Consider the following 18,771-nt stretch of genomic DNA (forward strand, 5'->3'; position numbering starts at 1 on the left):
CCAATGACTGCCCTCTACCTAAGCACCGCCTCTGGCAGCCATCTTCAGATTTTTACCGCACGTTCATGTGTTGGGATCCTCGTGCTATTGCTCTCGAGCGTTAGTGCTATTTTTTCGCGCTTTTTCACAAAAACTTCGATCTTTCGGTCAAAAGAGCCTCAAGCTCCACCGATCCTACATCCGATCAACGGGGACCCGTGTCGGATTCATCTGTGCCCCTCAAGGGTGAAGATTTCGTCGAGCTACACTTCGGAGGACTCCAGAAGCTTCTCAGGCCCGGTCTCGGAGATGGCCCAGGAGAAGGGAAGCTCGACGCCCGGAAAGCTGTTCAGGGCCTGCCCTGGATGCCAGCTGCAGAACGTCTTCAAGGAGGACGAACACTCTTTCTGCCTTTACTGCCTTCATGGGGACAAGACGCACGTGGAGAAGGACTGTGCGTTTTGCGGCAACATGTCGGAACGGACCATGAAGGACCGCCATCAACGTCTCGCCAGCTGGCTGGAGGGTAAGAGCCCGTCTGGCGAGAAGAAGAAGAAATCTGAGCGGTCTTCTAAGACCTTTGAGGGCGCCCCGGCGACGGGGGCCCAACATAAGGCCAAGCACCGCAAGTCCGCTGGCACCGGGAGCGCCGAACGGTCGGGCTCTACGGGCGCCAGGCAGGGCGCACCCTCCCCGGCACCATCAACCACGAGCCAACGCTCTGGGTCGGGTAAGAGGAAGGCCGAGCACCCGGCGAAGCTCCTGGAGAGACCCCGGTCGAGCTCTAAGGCAGAGGAGGAGCGTGGCAGTGCCCCCTCCCTCAAGGATAAGGCGGTGAGCGCACCTAAGGTGGTGAAGGCCTTGATCCATTCGACCAAGCCCTCTATCGAAACGGTCGCGGCGGCCCTGGCCCAGCCTGTGGAGGCTGCACCAGTGGTGGCGGCCTCGGGGCCCAGAATCTCCCTGCCTCCTCGGAGGGAGTCTTCTTTCGTGCCCATCGATAGGACCCCCGTGAAACCCTCCGTGGGGAAGAAGGGGGGGCAGGGCGTCGTCGTAGATTCGGCCTCAACCTCAGAAGAGGAACTGATCGAGGTCTTAAGCCACGGCCTAGGCGTGGAACAAGACCAGCCCGTCGGAATGGGCCCCGACGCAGGTGACGACGACGACATCGTCGAGGATACCGACGGGGCCCCTGCTCGCCCGTCGGATTCCCCTCTGCCAGCGCCGCAAGACAACTCAGCGGCCATTTTGTTGGCTATACAGTCCTTATGCTCCGAGATAAGGACGAGACTACCGTTACCGACGGAGGAACCTCTCCCGTCGGGGGATCCAGAACCGGGACCTTCTGGTGTTCCCCCTACCAAGAAAAGAAGGATCCATCCACCGCCTCCTTTTCAACCGTCGCGCCCCGTCCAGCCCTCCTCCCCGTCCACCCGAGGGGATGATACGGGGACTGACACGGCAGCGACGGGTACGGACGACGAGGCATACGACGAGGATTTTCCGTCGTCGCCTCCCACCAGGGCTTCTCCGCCCGACGAGATTGGATCGTTCCACTCAATGATCGCCAGGGCATCCGAGCTTTTCCAACTCTGCCCTGAGGAGAAGAAAAAGGAAGGCTTCCTTTACCAACGGCGCGAGACCAAGAGGAAGACGGTCCTCGCAGTACCTCTGTTGGACGACATTTGGGATGAGGGCCTTTCCCTCCTCAAGAACCCTTCCACGACGCCAGCGAAAAGAGACCGGTACGAGAAAAAGTACCGGGTCCCGGACTCGGCCCCCCTATGCCTCCGGGCGCAGCCTACCCCGGACTCCGTCGTCTCCGCGGCAGCCAGGAAGAAAGCGGGGGGGGGGTGCGGCCTCCACGTCGACTTCCCCGCCGGACGGCGAGGGAAAGAAATTGGATGCCATGGGACGCAGAGTCATCTCGTCGGCGGCGACGACGATTAAAGCGGCCAACGCCTTGGCTATCGTGGCCCGCTACGACAGGGAACTCTGGTACAAGATAGCTCCCCTGCTGGATTTTCTGCCGGACGACAAGAGGGCGGAGGCCCTTGAGATCCTGCAGGAAGGTGAGGTGGCCTCGGACCACGCCATCACCGTGGCGACGGACATCGCCGACACTGGGTTCCGCCAGATGGGCAACGGCGTTTGCCTTCGACGTCGCGGATGGCTCAAGGCTACGGACTTTCGGCAGGACGTCCAGACCAGAGTCCTGGACATGCCCTTCGACGGGAACAACCTGTTTGGGAAGACAGTGGACGATTCCCTTCAGGCCATCAAGGCGGATACTGAGACGGCCCGGGCCCTTGGAGTACTGCAGCAACGGCGGACGTCCTTTCGGAGCGGCGGAGGCAAGGGCGCCTCCAAAGGTTCCGGCGGCGGTTTCGCTTCCTACCGTCAAGCGGCCCGCTCGTCGTCGCAAGAGGCCTACAGAGGACGAGGCAAGTCTGGCGGACCCCGCCGTCGTCGCCAAGGAGGCCAAGGCGGCAAGGCCGCGTCCAAGCAGGATTGAACCGGCCGTGGGGTCGGGCCCCCACCGAAGCACCCCGGTGGGAGGCCGGCTGGCGGGCTTCGTCAGCGTGTGGGAGTCCATCTCCACCGACCGTTGGGTGCTGGACGCCCTGGCCCGGGGCCACGCGCTCGAGTTTCAAAGAAGGTGCCCGCGCGTCCCCCCCGTGGCCAGGAAAGAACTTCACGTCCCTCAACTTCTCCTGGAGGTAAAGGCGATGCTCAGAAAGGGCGCCATCGAACTCGTCCCAAAGAGGCTTCGGTGCTCCGGAGTCTACTCGCGTTACTTCCTCGTGAAGAAGAAGACGGGAGGATGGCGCCCCATCCTGGACCTGCGACGCCTGAACAAGTTCAAAGCCCTTCCCTTCGGACTGCGGTCGGCACCCAGGGTTTTCACCAAGTGCCTCGCACCGGTGGCGGCGCAGCTGCGCCGCGAGGGGATTCACGTCTACCCCTACCTGGACGACTGGCTCATCCGCGCCAAGACGAGGGAGCTCGCCGTGGTCCACACGGCAAGGACCGTCCAACTCCTCACGGACCTGGGATTCTCCGTGAACTACGCCAAATCCCACCTGGTGCCCGCGCAAGTCGCACTGTTTCTGGGAGCGAGGCTCGACACAGTGTCCCTTCTGGCCTCCCCGTCGGAGGAGAGGACCAGGACCATCTTGGGCAAGGTGCAACGGATGTTGGTGGCCGACGCGGCCAAGGTGAGGTCCATCAAGTCCCTCCTCGGGATGATGTCTTCCTGCATCTACCTCATTCCCATGTGCAGGCTCCGGATGCGCCCGTTGCAAGAGTTCCTGGATGCGCGCTGGATCCAGACGACGGGCAGCTTCGAGGAAAGGATCAAGCTCGACGAGAGTTTCCGACGAGCGATACGGTGGTGGGGCACCCGCGCGCATCTGACGGCGGGCATGGACTTCCAGACCCCAGCCCACCAGGTGACTGTGACCACGGATGCCTCCCTAGAAGGGTGGGGAGCGCACACCGAAAATCTGCACGCAAGGGGACTCTGGCTCCCGACGGAGAAGTCCCTGCATATCAACGTCCTGGAGCTCCGTGCAGTGTTTTGGGCCCTCAGGTCCTTCCTTCCGTCCCTCAAGGGCAAGGTGGTGAGGATCTTCACCGACAACACCACCACCATGTTTTACATCAGGAAACAGGGCGGAACCAGGTCCCCAGCGCTGTCCAAGGAGGCGCAGGACCTGTGGCATTGGGCCGTCGCCCAAGGGATTCTTCTGGTGCCGTTTCATCTGGCAGGGATAAAAAACACCATCGCCGACTCACTCAGCAGGGAGCTGCGCTCGTGCCACGAGTGGGAACTACGGCAGGATCTGGTGGATCGCCTCTTCCGACGGTGGGGCACACCCCAGATCGACCTGTTCGCGACGGCGACGAACACCAAGTGCCGGAGGTTCGCCAGCAGGTTTCTCCAGACGAGGAGCATGGGCGATGCTTTCTCGTTCCCCTGGGAGGGCCTGTTCCTCTACGCGTTCCCTCCCTTGCCTCTGCTAATCCGGCTCGTCAACCAGCTCAAGAGATCACGGTGCAGGATGATCCTCGTCGCACCTGCGTGGCCGAGGCAGATATGGTTCCCGGACCTTCTGGACTTGTCGGCGTCCCCGCCAATCAAGCTGCCGGCGGACGCGGATCTACTCTCCAGGGAAGGAGGCGCCATCCTCCACCACGACCCGAAGTCGCTGAACTTGCAGGCCTGGCTCCTGCAGCGCTAGAGTTTGGAGGATACGACATACCGGCCGATTGCAGAGAGGTTCTTGCAAAGGCCAGGGCGTCCTCGACTCTTAAATGCTACGGACACAAATGGAAGAGGTTCTCTGTCTGGTGCCACGCACAGAAGATTAACCCTCTACGGATTACGGCTCCCCAAGTGCTGCCGTACCTGCTGACGCTGGCCAAAGCTGGTCTGGCACACGCGTCCATCAAGATTCATCTTGCTGCGATCTCCCGATACACCAGAACCACGGGCCGGACGTCCTTGTGGTCTCATCGTCTGGTGAAAGAGTTCATGAAGGGACTGTTCAGATCGTTCCCGCCGGTGAAGGCTCCGGCCCCGGCGTGGGAGCTCAACGTGGTGCTGACCAAACTCATGGGACCTCCGTTCGAGCCTCTGCACTCGGCCCCGTTGAAGTTTCTATCGTGGAAAACAGCTTTTCTCGTGGCCATCACCTCCGCACGACGAGTGGGAGAGATCCAGGCCCTTTCCTGCAAGGCCCCGTACTTGACTTTCCACGACACGAGGGTAGTGCTCAGGACGCACCCCTCCTTCATGCCCAAGGTACCGTCGGACTTTCATCTCAACGAACCCTTGGTGTTACCTGTGTTCTTCCCGTCGCCTTCGTCGCCGGCTGAGAGGACTTTGCACTCGCTGGATGTAGCTAGAGCGCTGAAGTTCTACGTGGACCGCACGAAAGGTTTTCGGAAGACGTCACAACTCTTTGTGAACTTTGGACCTGTCAATCAGGGGAAGGCTCTCTCGAAGGCTTCCATCTCCAGATGGCTCTCCGGCTGTATCATGTACTGTCACCGGTTGGCAAACCGACCGCTGCCTGGCCGTCCGAGAGCCCATTCCACCAGAGCGATCGCAGCTACCACGGCGTTCCTATCTGGTGTGCCCCTGCTGGACATATGCAGGGCTGCTACGTGGAGGTCGACGCACACCTTCACGAAATTCTACTGCGTCGACCGGGATTCCAGGGAGGAGTCCAGGGTCGGCCAAGCAGTGCTGCGCAACCTGTTCGCCTGAGGTGAGCCTGGTGAGGAGGTAAGATGCTTAATGTTGAGTTGATGTGATGCTTAATGTTGAGCCTTTGCCACCTCCCGTGGTTGTGCATGTGTGTACTGCTATGTATTCTTTATTCATGAGCATGTGAATCCATGCCAGACCCCATGCTGGAGAAGGAACAAGTTACTTACCTGTAACTGTTGTTCTCCAGCATGGGTCTGGCATGGATTCACATGCGAACCCTCCCGCCTACCCCTCTGCGGCTCTTCACTTGGTCATACTGCCACTTCACGTGCTTCCAAATCTGAAGATGGCTGCCAGAGGCGGTGCTTAGGTAGAGGGCAGTCATTGGCTGTGGTCAGTATGACGCAGAGACCAGTGATTGGTTATTACTACGAAAGACAGATCAGAAACGAAACTGATACTGGTTTTTTCTTTACCGAGGATTCCCAGCCTGACGACGGGGAATATTCATGAGCATGTGAATCCATGCCAGACCCATGCTGGAGAACAACAGTTACAGGTAAGTAACTTGTTCCTTGTTGATCATGGGCAAATAAGCATTGGCTGCTTCTAGCATGGCCACCACCTGGTCTATAAATACACAGAACAGTGCCAGAATCAGAAGGCCGGACATTCGATTTGAGCGGACACTCGTTTGAAGGTTATTTTTTGTAATGCGTTTCATGGTAATCTGAGGACAAGGGCGGTCTTGGAAGATCTCTTTGACTGTTCTGTTTTTATCTTTATGCAATTTGGCATCACGCAAATGGAGTGAGGGTTTTGTCTCAACTATTCTGAGTGGATTGGTTTTGGACAAGAAACGCTTTAGCCCATCAGCCTTGTGAAGCAGGCACAGTCAGGTTGTATTGTTATTTATGTGGAGTTGGTTATGGAGGAGTCTGTTATTTCATATTCACTGCTTGCACTCAGTGGACTAGGTAACCTTCTTTAGCGACATGCTAAATTGTGTCCTGATCTGTGAGTTTATTCGGCTTGTTGTAATGCACTACATGAGAGCTTTAGAGCATGGGTGAGGAAAGATGCAAAGTCCAGTCTCTGAATGGAGTTCAAGCAAGTGCACTGGCCCGAAACGTCAGTTAAGGATTGCAGACTCTTTGAAAGAAGTGCCTCTTCGGTGACTTCCTGATACAAATGATATCTGTCTGTATAAAAAATGGAGATGAGGCACACCTCATCTCCATTTCTTCTTATGATAACTGTCTATAGTCTGAGTGAAAGCAGGAGTGAGTTCCAAATGTAATATATGATGGATAAATCCCATTAGAGGAATTGCACACATGTATACTGCTGTATAAGAGTTCATAATCTGATTTTGAAATTATCATGAGTCGTCATTTGCTTACTGTCCTGCCATCTAAACGTCTGTTTTCCTATATATTTTCAGGAAGCAAATGTTCAACTATATTTGTTACCAAAGTCACTTTTTTAAATGTATTTACCTTCTAATTTGGGATTTATTCTTAATTAAGAATGTGAATTTGTATAGTAACCGCTATGCTTACTTAGTGTTTAAAACCGTGAGGTTTTTTTCCAAATTCCCCAACCCATCAAGAAGGTTGGTGGAAAAATAAATAGCAGGTTCATCTGGAGGCCAGTTAAATGTCTACTTTGTTTACTTTGTTTGTGAAGGTGAAGAGAAAAGAACCACCAGAAGCGTCCTCTACAGGAGACCAAAAGAGAATCCGTCCGTCCATCTCCATTGAGGAAGAAGATGAAGGTTTGCATTTGACAATAGTATTTGAATCCAACAGAAATGTTGAAGGTTTGACAATATTGCTGTTTACTCGGTTGTACTTAGAAGGATTCTCTTAGACCTGTGTTGTGGTTCCCCTTCCTAAGGCAAAGCAAATAGGCAAACCTTATGCATTCCCGTTCTCATCTATTGGTAGTTGTGATGGGGCAGTCCGGGTTAAAACGGAGGTGGGGAGGATTTGAAAGGGAGAGGTCGGGTGGAGTGAAAATTAGAACCCCCCTAGTGGTGTTTCTACACATCCGATTGGCTAATCTGCGGGCTATACAAACTGGTATAGCCTGCTGATTCAATACAGACCGGAAAGTAATTGATGCTGCCTGGTGCAGCCCATTACAACATTCAAAACACATTTGCAGTGTTTAACTTAATTACAGCGTTTTTCTGCCTAAACCCATGTCCCATTTCGGAATGTATATGTTCTGTGTTGCTGTGAATGCGTGCCTGACGTGGCCACGCCACTCACGGAAGTCAACAGAAGAAACGCGGTTTCATTCGCCGCCTTCCCAATTCCCCTCAATTCTATTACGCACTGTCACAAAGTTAAACCCATATATGCTGCATTAGTAAAATATACACAACATACTCCTCATGTCAAACCTCTCCTTGCCCCCTCATGATACTTTGATGCGTGGAACTCCATTATTCACTGAACTGCGGCACACACATTCATAATGTGGCCCCGGTCCCCTCAGGGAAAGACCAGAAAGGTGTTCTGTTGTACTACGACGCTGCAATGAAAAGAAACTCATACAAATGTAAGTAATAGTTTTAAATCATACCAATACCCACATGCTATATGTTCATGAAAAAGGCTATTATTAATTTGTAACTAATGTGTAAGTACTTTGGCACCACATTTGCATACCTGAAGAAATAACACACACTTGCATTTTCCCCAATGAAATACTCCACCCACCCACTAATTACCTCCCACTCCTAAAATAGATGTTTTTCTTTACAAAACTACCATTTCCACCCTCTAACCATTTTCCCAATAAAGAATTTCTGCATCATGTATTGATCATTTGACTTTTTTCTAATTTAAATACTGAGGGTGCTCTAATAGCTTTATAACCCTGCAGCTCTGGCCGTACCAGGCATTATGGTCCCTCAAACCTCGTTAAAGATCTATGAAGCTATAATGGACTGTCCATAACAGGTATATGCAAATACTTTCTCTCAAATAGTGAGAGTAAATGTGCGGTGCACTTTCTCCAGCATGGGGTCTGGCATGGATTCACATGCTCATGAATATTCCCCGTCGTCAGGCTGGGAATCCTCGGTAAAGAAAAAACCAGTATCAGTTTCGTTTCTGATCTGTCTTTCGTAGTAGTAACCAATCACTGATCTCTGCGTCATACTGACCACAGCCAATGACTGCCCTCTACCTAAGCCCCGCCTCTGGCAGCCATCTTCAGATTTTTACTGCACGTTCAAGTGTTGGGATCCTCGTGCTATTACTCTCGAGCGTTAGTGCTATTTTTCACATTTTTTCTCATAAAAATTTCTCTTTTCGGTCAAAAGAGCCTCAAGCTCCACCGTTTCTTCATCCGATCAACGGGGACCCGTGTCGGATTCGTCTACGCCCCTCAAGGGTGAAGATTTCATCGAGCCACGCTTTTGGAGGACTCCAGAAGTTTCTCAGGCCCATCTCGGACATGGCCCAGGAGAAGGGAAGCTCGACGCCCGGAAAGCTGTTCAGGGTCTGCCCTGGATGCCAGCTTCAGAATGTCTTTAAGGAGGACGAACACTCCCTTTGCCTTTACTGCCTACATGAGGACAAGACGCACGTGGAGAAGGACTGTGCGTTTTGCGGCAATATGTCGGAGCGGACCATGAAGGACCGCCATCAACGTCTCGCCAACTGGCTGGAAGGAAAGAGCCCGTCAGGCAAGAAGAAGAAGAAGTCCGAGCGGTCTTCTAAGACCTTTGAGGGCGCCCCGGCGACGGGGGTCCAACAGAAGGCCAAGCACCGCGAGTCCGCTGGCACCGGGAGCGCCGAACGGTCGGGCTCTACGGGCGCCAGGCAGGGCGCATCCTCCCCGGCGCCATCAACCACGAGCCAACGCTCTGGCTCGGGTAAGAGGAAGGCCGAGCACCCGGCGAAACTCCTGGAGAGACCTCGGTCGTGCCCTAAGGCCCCATCGGAGGGGGAGCGAGGTGGTGACCCTCCCCCCAAGGAGAAGGCGGTGAGCGCACCTAAGGTGGTGAAAGCCTTGATCCATCCGGCCAAGGCCTCTATCGAGACAGTCGCGGCGGCCCTGGCTCAGCCTGTGGAGGCTACACCAGTGGTGGCGACCCCGGGGCCCAGAATCTCCCTGCCACCGCGGAGGGAGTCCTCTTTCATGCCCATCGACAGGACCCCCGACGGAGAAGAAAAAGGGGGTGCAGGGGGTCGTCGTGGACTCGGCCTCAACCTCTGAGGAGGAGCTGATCGAAGTCTTAGGCCACGGCTCTGGCGTGGAAGAAGGCCATCCTGTCGGGAGGGACCCCGACGTGGAAGACGACGAGGGCGTCGAGGATGCCGACGGGGCTCCTGATCGCCCGACGGATCTCCCTCAACCAGTGCCACAAGACAACTCGGCGGCCATTTTGTTGGCTATACAGTCCTTATGCTCGGAGATAAGGACGAGACTGCCGTTACCACCAACGGAGGAACCGCTCCCGACGGGGGACCCGGAGCCAGGCCCTTCTTGGAGCCCTCCCCCTAAGAGAAGGATTCATCCTCCACCTCCTTTTCAGCCATCGCGCCCTGTTCAGCCCTCCTCCCCGTCCACGACACGTGGGGATGATACGGGGACTGACACGGCCGCGACGGGTACAGACGACGAGGTTTACGACGAGGATCTCCCATCGTCACCTCCCACCCGGGCTTCCCCGCCCGACGAGATTGGATCGTTTCACTCCATGATCGCCAGGGCATCCAAGCTTTTCCAGCTCTGCCCGGAAGAGAAGAAGAAGGAAGGTTTCCTTTATCAACGGCGCAAGACCAAGAAAAAGACGGTCCTCCATGTACCTCTACTAGACGATATTTGGGATGAGGGCCTCGCCCTCCTCAAGAACCCATCCACGACGCCGGCTAGAAGGGATCGGTACGAGAAGAAGTACCGGGTCCCGGACACGGCCCGCTTGTGCCTTCAGGCACAGCCGACCCCGGACTCGGTCGTCTCTGCGGCGGCCTTGAAGAAAGCGGGGGGGGCGTGTCCTCTACGTCAACCTCCCCGCTGGACGGTGAGGGAAAGAAATTAGACACGATGGGACGCAGAGTCATCTCGTCAGCAGCGACGATGATTAAGGTGGCCAACGCCTTGGCTATCGTAGCCCGCTACGACAGGGAGTTGTGGTACAAACTGGCCCCCCTGCTGGACTTCCTACCAGACGACAAGAGGGCGGAAGCCCTAGAGATCTTGCAGGAAGGAGAGGTGGCGTCGGACCACGCCATTACGATTGCGACGGACATCGAAGACACTGGATTTCGCCAGTTGGGCAACGGCGTGTGCCTTAGGCGGCGTGGATGGCTCAAGGCTACTGACTTCCGTCAGGACGTGCAGACCAGAGTTTTGGACATGCCGTTCGACGGAAACAACCTGTTTAGGAAAACAGTGGACGATTCCCTTCAAGCCATCAAGGCGGACACGGAGACGGCCCGGGCTCTTGGGGTTCTCCAGCAACGGCGGCCGCCCTTTCGGAGCGGCTGAGGCAAACAGGGTGCCTCCAAAGGTTCCAGCGGCGGATTTTCCACCTACCGTCAAGCGGCCCGTTCGTCGTCACAGGAAGCTTACAGGGGACGAAGCAAGTCAGGCGGACCCCGCCGTCGTCGCCAAGGAGGACAAGGCGGAAAAGCCTAGTCGAAGCAGGACTGAACCGGCCGTGGGGTCGGGCCCCCACCGAAGCACCCCGGTGGGAGGCCGGCTGGCGAGCTTCGTCAGCGTGTGGGAGTCCATCTCCACCGACCGTTGGGTGCTGGATGCCCTAGCTCAGGGTCACGCGCTCGAGTTTCTAAAGAGGTGCCCGCGCGTCCCCCCTGTGGCCAGGAAAGAACATCACGTCCCTCAACAAAGGCGATGCTCAAGAAGGGCGCCATCAAGCTCGTCCCAAAGAGGCTTCGGGGCTCCGGAGTTTACTCAAGATACTTCCTCGTGAAGAAGAAGACGGGAGGATGGCGTCCCATCCTGGACCTACGACGACTGAATAAATTCATCAAGGCACAGAAGTTCCGGATGGTCACCCTCCAACACGTCCTGGGTCAACTGGAGGAGGGCGATTTCCTGTCGTCGTTGGATTTGGAGGATGCCTACTTCCATATTCCCATCCTAAATGGACACCGAAAGTTTCTCAGGTTCGTGGTCCAAGGGCGTCACTACCAGTTCAGAGCCCTTCCCTTCGGATTGAGGTCGGCACCCAGGGTGTTCACCAAGTGCCTCGCACCGATGGCGGTGCAGCTGCGCCGAGAGGGGATCCACTTCTACCCCTACCTGGACGACTGGCTCATCCGAGCAAAGACGAAGGAGCTCGCCGTGGAGCACACGGCAAGGACCGTCCAACTACTCACGGACCTGGGATTCTCCATAAACTACGCCAAGTCCCACCTGGTGCCCGCGCAAGACGCACTGTTTCTGGGAGCGAAGCTCGACACAGTGTCGCTTCTGGCCTCTCCGTCGGAGGAAAGGACGAGGGCCATCTTGGACAAGGTGCAGCGGATGCTGGTTGCGGACGCGGCCAGGGTGAGGTCCATCAAGTCCCTCCTCGGAATGATGTCTTCTTGCATTTATCTCATCCGCCTGTGCAGGCTCCGGATGCGCCCATTGCAGGAGTTCCTGGACGCGCGCTGGATCCAGACGACGGGCAGCTTCGAGGAGAGGATCACACTCGACGAGAGTTTCCGACGAGCGATCCGGTGGTGGGGCACCCGTGCGCATCTGACGGCGGACATGGACTTCCAGACCCCCGGCCACCAGGAGACAGTGACCATGGATGCCTCCCTGGAAGGGTGGGGAGCGCACACCGAAAATCTGCACGCGAGAGGCCTTTGGCTTCCGACGGAGAAGTCCCTCCATATCAACGTCCTGGAGCTCCGTGCAGTTGGGCCCTCAGGTCCTTTCTTCCGTCCCTCAAGGGCAAGGTGGTGAGGATCTTCACCGACAACACCACCACCATGTTCTACATCAGGAAGCAGGGCGGAACCAGGTCCCCAGCCCTGTCCAAGGAGGCGCAGGATCTGTGGCATTGGGCCGTCGCCCAAGGGATGTTTCTGGTGCCGTTTCATCTGGCAGGGATAAAAAACACCATCGCCGACTCGCTCAGCAGAGAGCTGTGCTCGTGCCACGAGTGGGAACTACGACAGGATCTAGTGGACCGCCTCTTCCGACGGTGGGGCACACCCCAGATCGACCTGTTCGCGACGGCGACGAACTCCAAATGCCGGAGGTTCGCCAGCAGGTTCCCCCAGCCGAGGAGCATGGGCGATGCTTTCTCGTTCCCCTGGGAGGGCCTGTTTCTATACGCGTTCCCTCCATTGCCATTGCTGATCCGGCTCATCAACCAGCTCAAGAGGTCACGGTGCAGGATGATCCTCGTTGCACCTGCGAGGCCGAGGCAGGTATGGTTCCCGGACCTTGTGGACTTGTCAGCGTCCCCGTCAATCAAGCTGCCAGTGGACGCGGATCTTCTCTCCAGGGAAGGAGGCGCCATCCTCCATCACGACCCGAAGTTGCTGAACTTGCAGGCCTGGCTCCTGCAGCGTTAGAGTTTGGAGGATACGACATACCGGCCGACTGCAGAGAGGTTCTTGCAAAGGCCAGGGCGTCCTCAACTCTTAAATGCTATGGACACAAATGGAAGAGGTTCTCTGTCTGGTGCCACGCACAGAAGATTAACCCTCTACGGATTACGGCTCCCCATGTACTGCCGTACCTTCTGACGCTGGCCAAGGCTGGACTGGCGCACGCGTCTATCAAGATTCATCTTGCTGCGATCTCCCGATACACCAGAACCACGGGGCAGACGTCTTTGTGGTCTCATCGTCTGGTGAAAGAATTCATGAAGGGACTGTTCAGATTGTTCCCGCCGGTGAAGGCTCCGGCCCCGGCGTGGGAGCTCAACGTGGTGCTGACCAAGCTCATGGGACCTCCGTTCGAGCCTCTGCACTCGGCTCCGTTGAAGTTCTTGTCGTGGAAAACAGCGTTTCTTGTGGCCATCACCTCCGCACGAAGAGTGGGAGAGATCCAGGCCCTTTCCTGCAAGCCCCCGTACTTGACTTTTCACGACACGAGGGTAGTGCTCAGGACGCACCCCTCCTTCATGCACAAGGTGCCGTCGGACTTCCACCTCAACGAACCCTTGGTGTTGCCTGTTTTCTTCCCGTCGCCTTCGCCGCCGGCCGAAAGGACTTTGCACTCGCTGGATGTGGCTAGAGCGCTGAAGTTTTACGTGGACCGCACAAAGTGTTTTCGGAAGACGTCACAACTGTTTGTGAACTTTGGACCTGTCAATCAGGGGAAGACTCTCTCAAAGGCCTCCATTTCCAGATGGCTCTCCGGCTGTATCATGTACTGTCATCGGTTGGCAAAACGACCGCTGCCTGGCCATCCGAGAGCCCATTCCACCAGAGCGATCGCAGCTACCACGGCGTTCCTATCTGGTGTGCCCTTGCTGGACATCTGCAGGGCTGCTACGTGGAGGTCAACGCACACCTTCAGGAAATTCTACTGCGTCGATCGGGATTCCAGGGAGGAGTCCAGGGTCGGCCAAGCAGTGCTGCGCAATCTGTTCGCCTAAGGTGAGCCTGGTGAGGAGGTAAGAATGGCTTAATGTTGAGTTTGATGTAATGCTTAATGTTGAGCCTTTGCCACCTCCCGTGGTTGTGCATGTGTGTACTGCTATGTATTCTTTATTCTTGAGCATGTGAATCCATGCCAGACCCCATGCTGGAGAAGGAACATACTGCCACTTGACGTGCTACCAAATCTGAAGATGGCTGCCAGAGGCGGGGCTTAGGTAGAGGGCAGTCATTGGCTGTGGTCAGTATGACGCAGAGATCAGTGATTGGTTACTACTACGAAAGACAGATCAGAAACGAAACTGATAATGATTTTTTCTTTACCGAGGATTCCCAGCCTGACGACGGGGAATATTCATGAGCATGTGAATCCATGCCAGACCCATGCTGGAGAACAACAGTTACAGGTAAGTAACTTGTTCTTTACAGTTGAGTAATTCTGTCTCTAGAATATCCACAAAAAGGTTCATATGGTTTGACCTATAGAAGTCTGCCCGAGTGACAGCATGAAGGAGGTTCTCAATAATGAGGCCTCAACCTGGCCCTTACATCAGACTGTCCACATTCTCTAAAAACTAAATTGGTTCATATATCACACAAACGTGTGTGGTGAATTAGGAATGTGTGTGTGTTCTTGTTAACAGAATGTTCTGTAACAGCTTCGTGCATAAATCAGTCTAGTTAAGATAGCCACAAGTGGGATACAATGAATCATAAATACTGACTTACCACCTATCCTTCACCACTGACGCTGGTCTTTCACAATCCTCTGTTCACCCCTGGTATGACTGGTAAGGATTTTCGTTGGCAGGAAGTGGGGGCTTCGGAACCGGGGTCAATCGTCTGTTGGATGGATTCTGCTCACTTCCGAACATTGTAAGACAACCTTTGCATTGCCAGAATCTGAGGTTCCATTATGTGCAGCTCAGACATTGGGTGTCCCACCCCGAGACTAGGGGTGTTGGAGGCAGGGACTCAAAACCTATTGTGAAATTCTTATTTTTATTTTTTTATTTAATGTGGTTTATCAAAAACCTTTTAAATGCATTTTCATCCAAATATTTATCTGAGTTTTTGCTCCATGTTTGCATGATGAAATATGCACCGAGTGTCAGATGCATATAGATGTGATAGTAATCATAATTTAGAATGGATTGTGTCCTCCCACGTATTCCTCATCTTCGCTGCTTTGGAAAAAAAAATTCTCGGCAGAGGTTGCTGTGCTCGAGGTCGTGGCATCAATTGTCCCTCGACGTACTCCATACTCTGTCGACGTCACTTATGGTATAAGTAGCTCGAGCCGCGCCCGTTGCTTCAGTTCCGTTTTTCCGATCGCTTCGCTATCGAGAACGGCGCGCTTCTATTTTCTGTGAAGAAAATGTCGTCATCTTCGACACCTTCGACACCCAGAACTGGGTTTGAAAAGTGTGCAGATTGTGGGTCTAAGATGTCGATTACCGATCCCCACCGGATTTGTCTCTGGTGTCTCGGTTCCAGTCACCGAACCGATGACTGCGGCTCCTGCCAATCGATGACCGAAAAAGCTCTTTGTGAGAGGAGAGGTAAACTGTCAGTGGGGAGGGAGGCCTCAAAAAAGGTTTCGTCAAAAAAACATAAGAAAGCGACTGATTCTAAGGGATCGGATCGCCATAGGCACTCGAAGAGATCTCGATCTAGAAGTAGATCGAGACATTCTTCGTCATCATCGAAAAAAATGAAGAGGAGTCATAGATCTCCCTCATCATCTTCTTCTTCAGAGTCGACCGAAGAAATTCGTTGTCTGACTAAATCGGATTCTCCCAGTAAGTGGGAAGAATTCCGCAAAAAGATGATGGAGGTTTTCGAGAATGCGGCCTCGACCCGCCTCGAAAGAACCTCGAAAAATCGATACCCCTAAGGTCGCTCCATTGGATGACAAAGGGAAGTCCAAGGCTACTATGGCGAAGACCAGTAGCGTCGAGTAATACAAAAAACCTCGAGTCGACGTAAAACTGGCGACGAAACTTCGAGAGTCGAGCAACTCTCCAATGCCGGCCAAGAAACACAAATCGTCGAAGACTTCGACAACTTCGTCGACGCCCTCGACGTCGATAGTTTTGACACCAAAGCCAAATGCGTCATCGACGCCATTATCGAAGTCATCTTCGAAGACTTCGAAGACACCCTCGAAAACTTCGAGGGATTTGCCATTTCCTTCGAAGCAGATGGAAGAGGAAGAAAGGAGATTCACTCCTTTGCCCAGATCAGACTTTTTCAAATCTATGTCTGCAATCTATGAAGAGTCTGCTTCAGAAGAAGAAGACGAAGTTACTCCTTTGGGAGTTACTTATGGTACAAGACAAGTTCCTGAAGAACTTATTGACCAGGAATCTAGAATGAGAGACCTGAGTGATACTCTACATTCTGCCAGTGGAGTTGACACATCCCCAGAATTAGAGTTCCTGCAGAGCATGCAGATGCTGGGTACAGGGGTCTTATGACCAGGGTATTTGAATACATGGGTTGGGGTAATACTTCACCCATTTTTGAACAAGATGACATGACGGATATTATCGTCAAGGGACCTCAGAAGGATCCTGTTCTCCCTTTTCACAGGGCCCTTCAAAGGACTGTGGAGAAAAACTGGGAGAAACCAGAAACCATTGCTGCTGCAGACAGCACTTTTCCAAGAATTTATAGACCGGCTGGATCGGATCCTGAATATTTGAATAAACATCCTACTCCAGAGAGTTTAGTCATTCAAGCAGCATCCACTTCAAAACAAACTGCTTATCCAACTATCCCTCCAGATAGAGAGGATAAAAAGATTGACGCCTGGGCACGTAAAGTTTTCACGTCAGGCAGTATGGCACTTAAGTCGGTAAATGTCACCTGTACCCTAGCCAGGTTTACCCATACCCTGTGGGACTGTATTTCGGCGGCGGCTGATCATATTCCGGAAGGCAAGGAAAGGGAAGGCTTCCTGAATATAGTCAAAGACGGGAAGGAGGCAATGGGGGCATGCCTCCAGTCTGGACTGGATACTGCTGATAGTATCAGCAGATCCATGGCTGCAAGTGTTGTGCTACGCAGATTTGCGTGGTTGAGGAAGTCGGGCTTTGCACCGGATGTGCAAGCTAGACTCCTAAACATGCCCTTTGATGGCTCGAGGCTCTTTGGCAGAAAGGCTGATGAAAGCCTTGAAAAACTTCAGACCTCGAAAGCGGCAGCTAAATCACTTAGCGCCTCTTTGCGCCAGCCTCTAAAACCCTATTCCGGCTCATCTTCCTGGAGGGGTCGTTCTTTTCGATACTACTCCTCTTTTGGTAGATGAAGAGGACAGGCCTCTCAAAGAGGCAAAAGGAACTTCCCTCGTGGAACACGGGGAAGAGGTGCAAAATCAGCCTCAGGAGCGGCATCTGTACCCTCAGCCACTCCTGCAGCCGCCTCCAAATCCCTCTGAGACCTTGTTACACAAAACACCAGTGGGAGGCAGGATCTCTCAACATCTGAAGGAATGGCGGGGCATTACCTCAGATGCTTGGGCACTGGAAACAGTAGCCCAAGGTTACTGTCTCATTTTTCTAAAAAGGCCTCAGAATCATCCACCGGGAGCCAACTCCGTCAAAATTCCGGATCTGCTCCTGTTGCAGGAAATTTTAACCCTGCTAGAGAAAGGTGCCATAGAACTGGTACCTGTAGCGGAGAGGAACAGGGGTTGGTACTCCCCATATTTTCTCATCCCAAAAAAGGACGGAGGACTGAGACCCATCTTGGACTTGAGAAACTTGAACAAGTTCCTCAGGAAGGACAAGTTCAAGATGGTGACTCTTTCTCAGATCCTTCAGGCTCTCAAACTCCAAGATTGGTTGGTATCATTGGACCTTCAGGATGCTTACTTTCATGTGCCAATCCATCCAAAGCACAGAAAGTACCTGAGGTTCGCGATTGGCAATTCTCATTATCAGTTTCGAGTTCTGCCATTCGGGTTGACCTCCGCCCGAGGGTTTTCACCAAACTGTTGGCGGTTGTGGCAGCAAGTCTCAGGAAAGGAGGTATTCACATATATCCCTACCTGGACGACTGGTTGATCAGAGCAAGTTCTCCAGAACAAGCTCAGGAACATCTTTCGATCACCTGCCACTTCCTCCACAAACTGGGCTTCTCCCTCAATTTCAAGAAGTCCCACATGATACCAGCCCAGAAACTCCAGTTTATCTGAGCAGTCTTGGACACTTCATCGGGAAAAGCCTCGCCTCCCGAAGTGAGAGCTCTCCACATCCAGCAGATGGTAACAAAATTCCAGAATGCCCAACTTCTACCGTCCTTCGATTTTCTCAGGTTGCTCGGCCTCATGGCATCCTGCATTTTTCTAATACCAGAGGCCAGGTTGAGAATGAGATCCCTTCAATGGGCACTCAGAACTCAGTGGTCCCAGTTCTCAGGGAATATGTCGGATCTTCTGCAAGTCCCGAGCGCAGTTGCTCAGGATCTTCTATGGTGGGCTTGCAACGACAACATTCTCAAGGGAGAGTCTTTTTGGCAACCATGGCCGGAGATAACGGTAGTGACGGACGCCTCACTCACGGGGTGGGGAGCACACACCAACGATCTGACAATCAGCGGTCGTTGGTCTCCATCGGAGTCCAAACTACACATCAACCTATTAGAGCTGAGGGCAATCAGACTAGCTCTGAAGGCCTTTCTGCCCTCTGTACAGGGAAAGAATGTTCTGATAATGACGGACAACACAGTGGCCATGTACTATATCTCAACAAGAGAGGAGGTGTAGGGTCACTGCCACTGTGCAGAGAGGCAATGCAGCTCTGGTTCTGGGCAATATGAGAAGGAATCTCTCTGTCGGCAATTCACCTAGCCGGAGAGAAGAACACGGCGGCCGACGCTCTGGGCAGGCAGAGCACGGTCTCTCACGAGTGGGAGCTGGCTCAGGAAGTCCTTCTGGAGATCTTCGCCCTTTGGGGAACCCCTCAAGTGGATCTGTTC

The 18,771-nt window shown here is 53.9% G+C and overlaps 1 protein-coding gene across 1 annotated transcript in view; it reads left to right on the plus strand.

The window, feature by feature from the left end:
* SETD1B (SET domain containing 1B, histone lysine methyltransferase) overlaps window positions 1-18,771 on the plus strand; it is a 993,120-nt gene that overhangs the window by 468,408 nt on the left and 505,941 nt on the right. Inside the window, exon 9 of the mRNA XM_069619589.1 lies at window positions 6,887-6,974. Coding sequence (XP_069475690.1) covers window positions 6,887-6,974 — 88 coding nt within the window. The remainder of the gene's footprint in view (window positions 1-6,886; window positions 6,975-18,771) is intronic.

Source organism: Ambystoma mexicanum, chromosome 10, assembly GCF_040938575.1.
Source record: "Ambystoma mexicanum isolate Mex_15411 chromosome 10, UKY_AmexF1_1, whole genome shotgun sequence".
NCBI classification, from domain to species: domain Eukaryota; kingdom Metazoa; phylum Chordata; class Amphibia; order Caudata; family Ambystomatidae; genus Ambystoma; species Ambystoma mexicanum.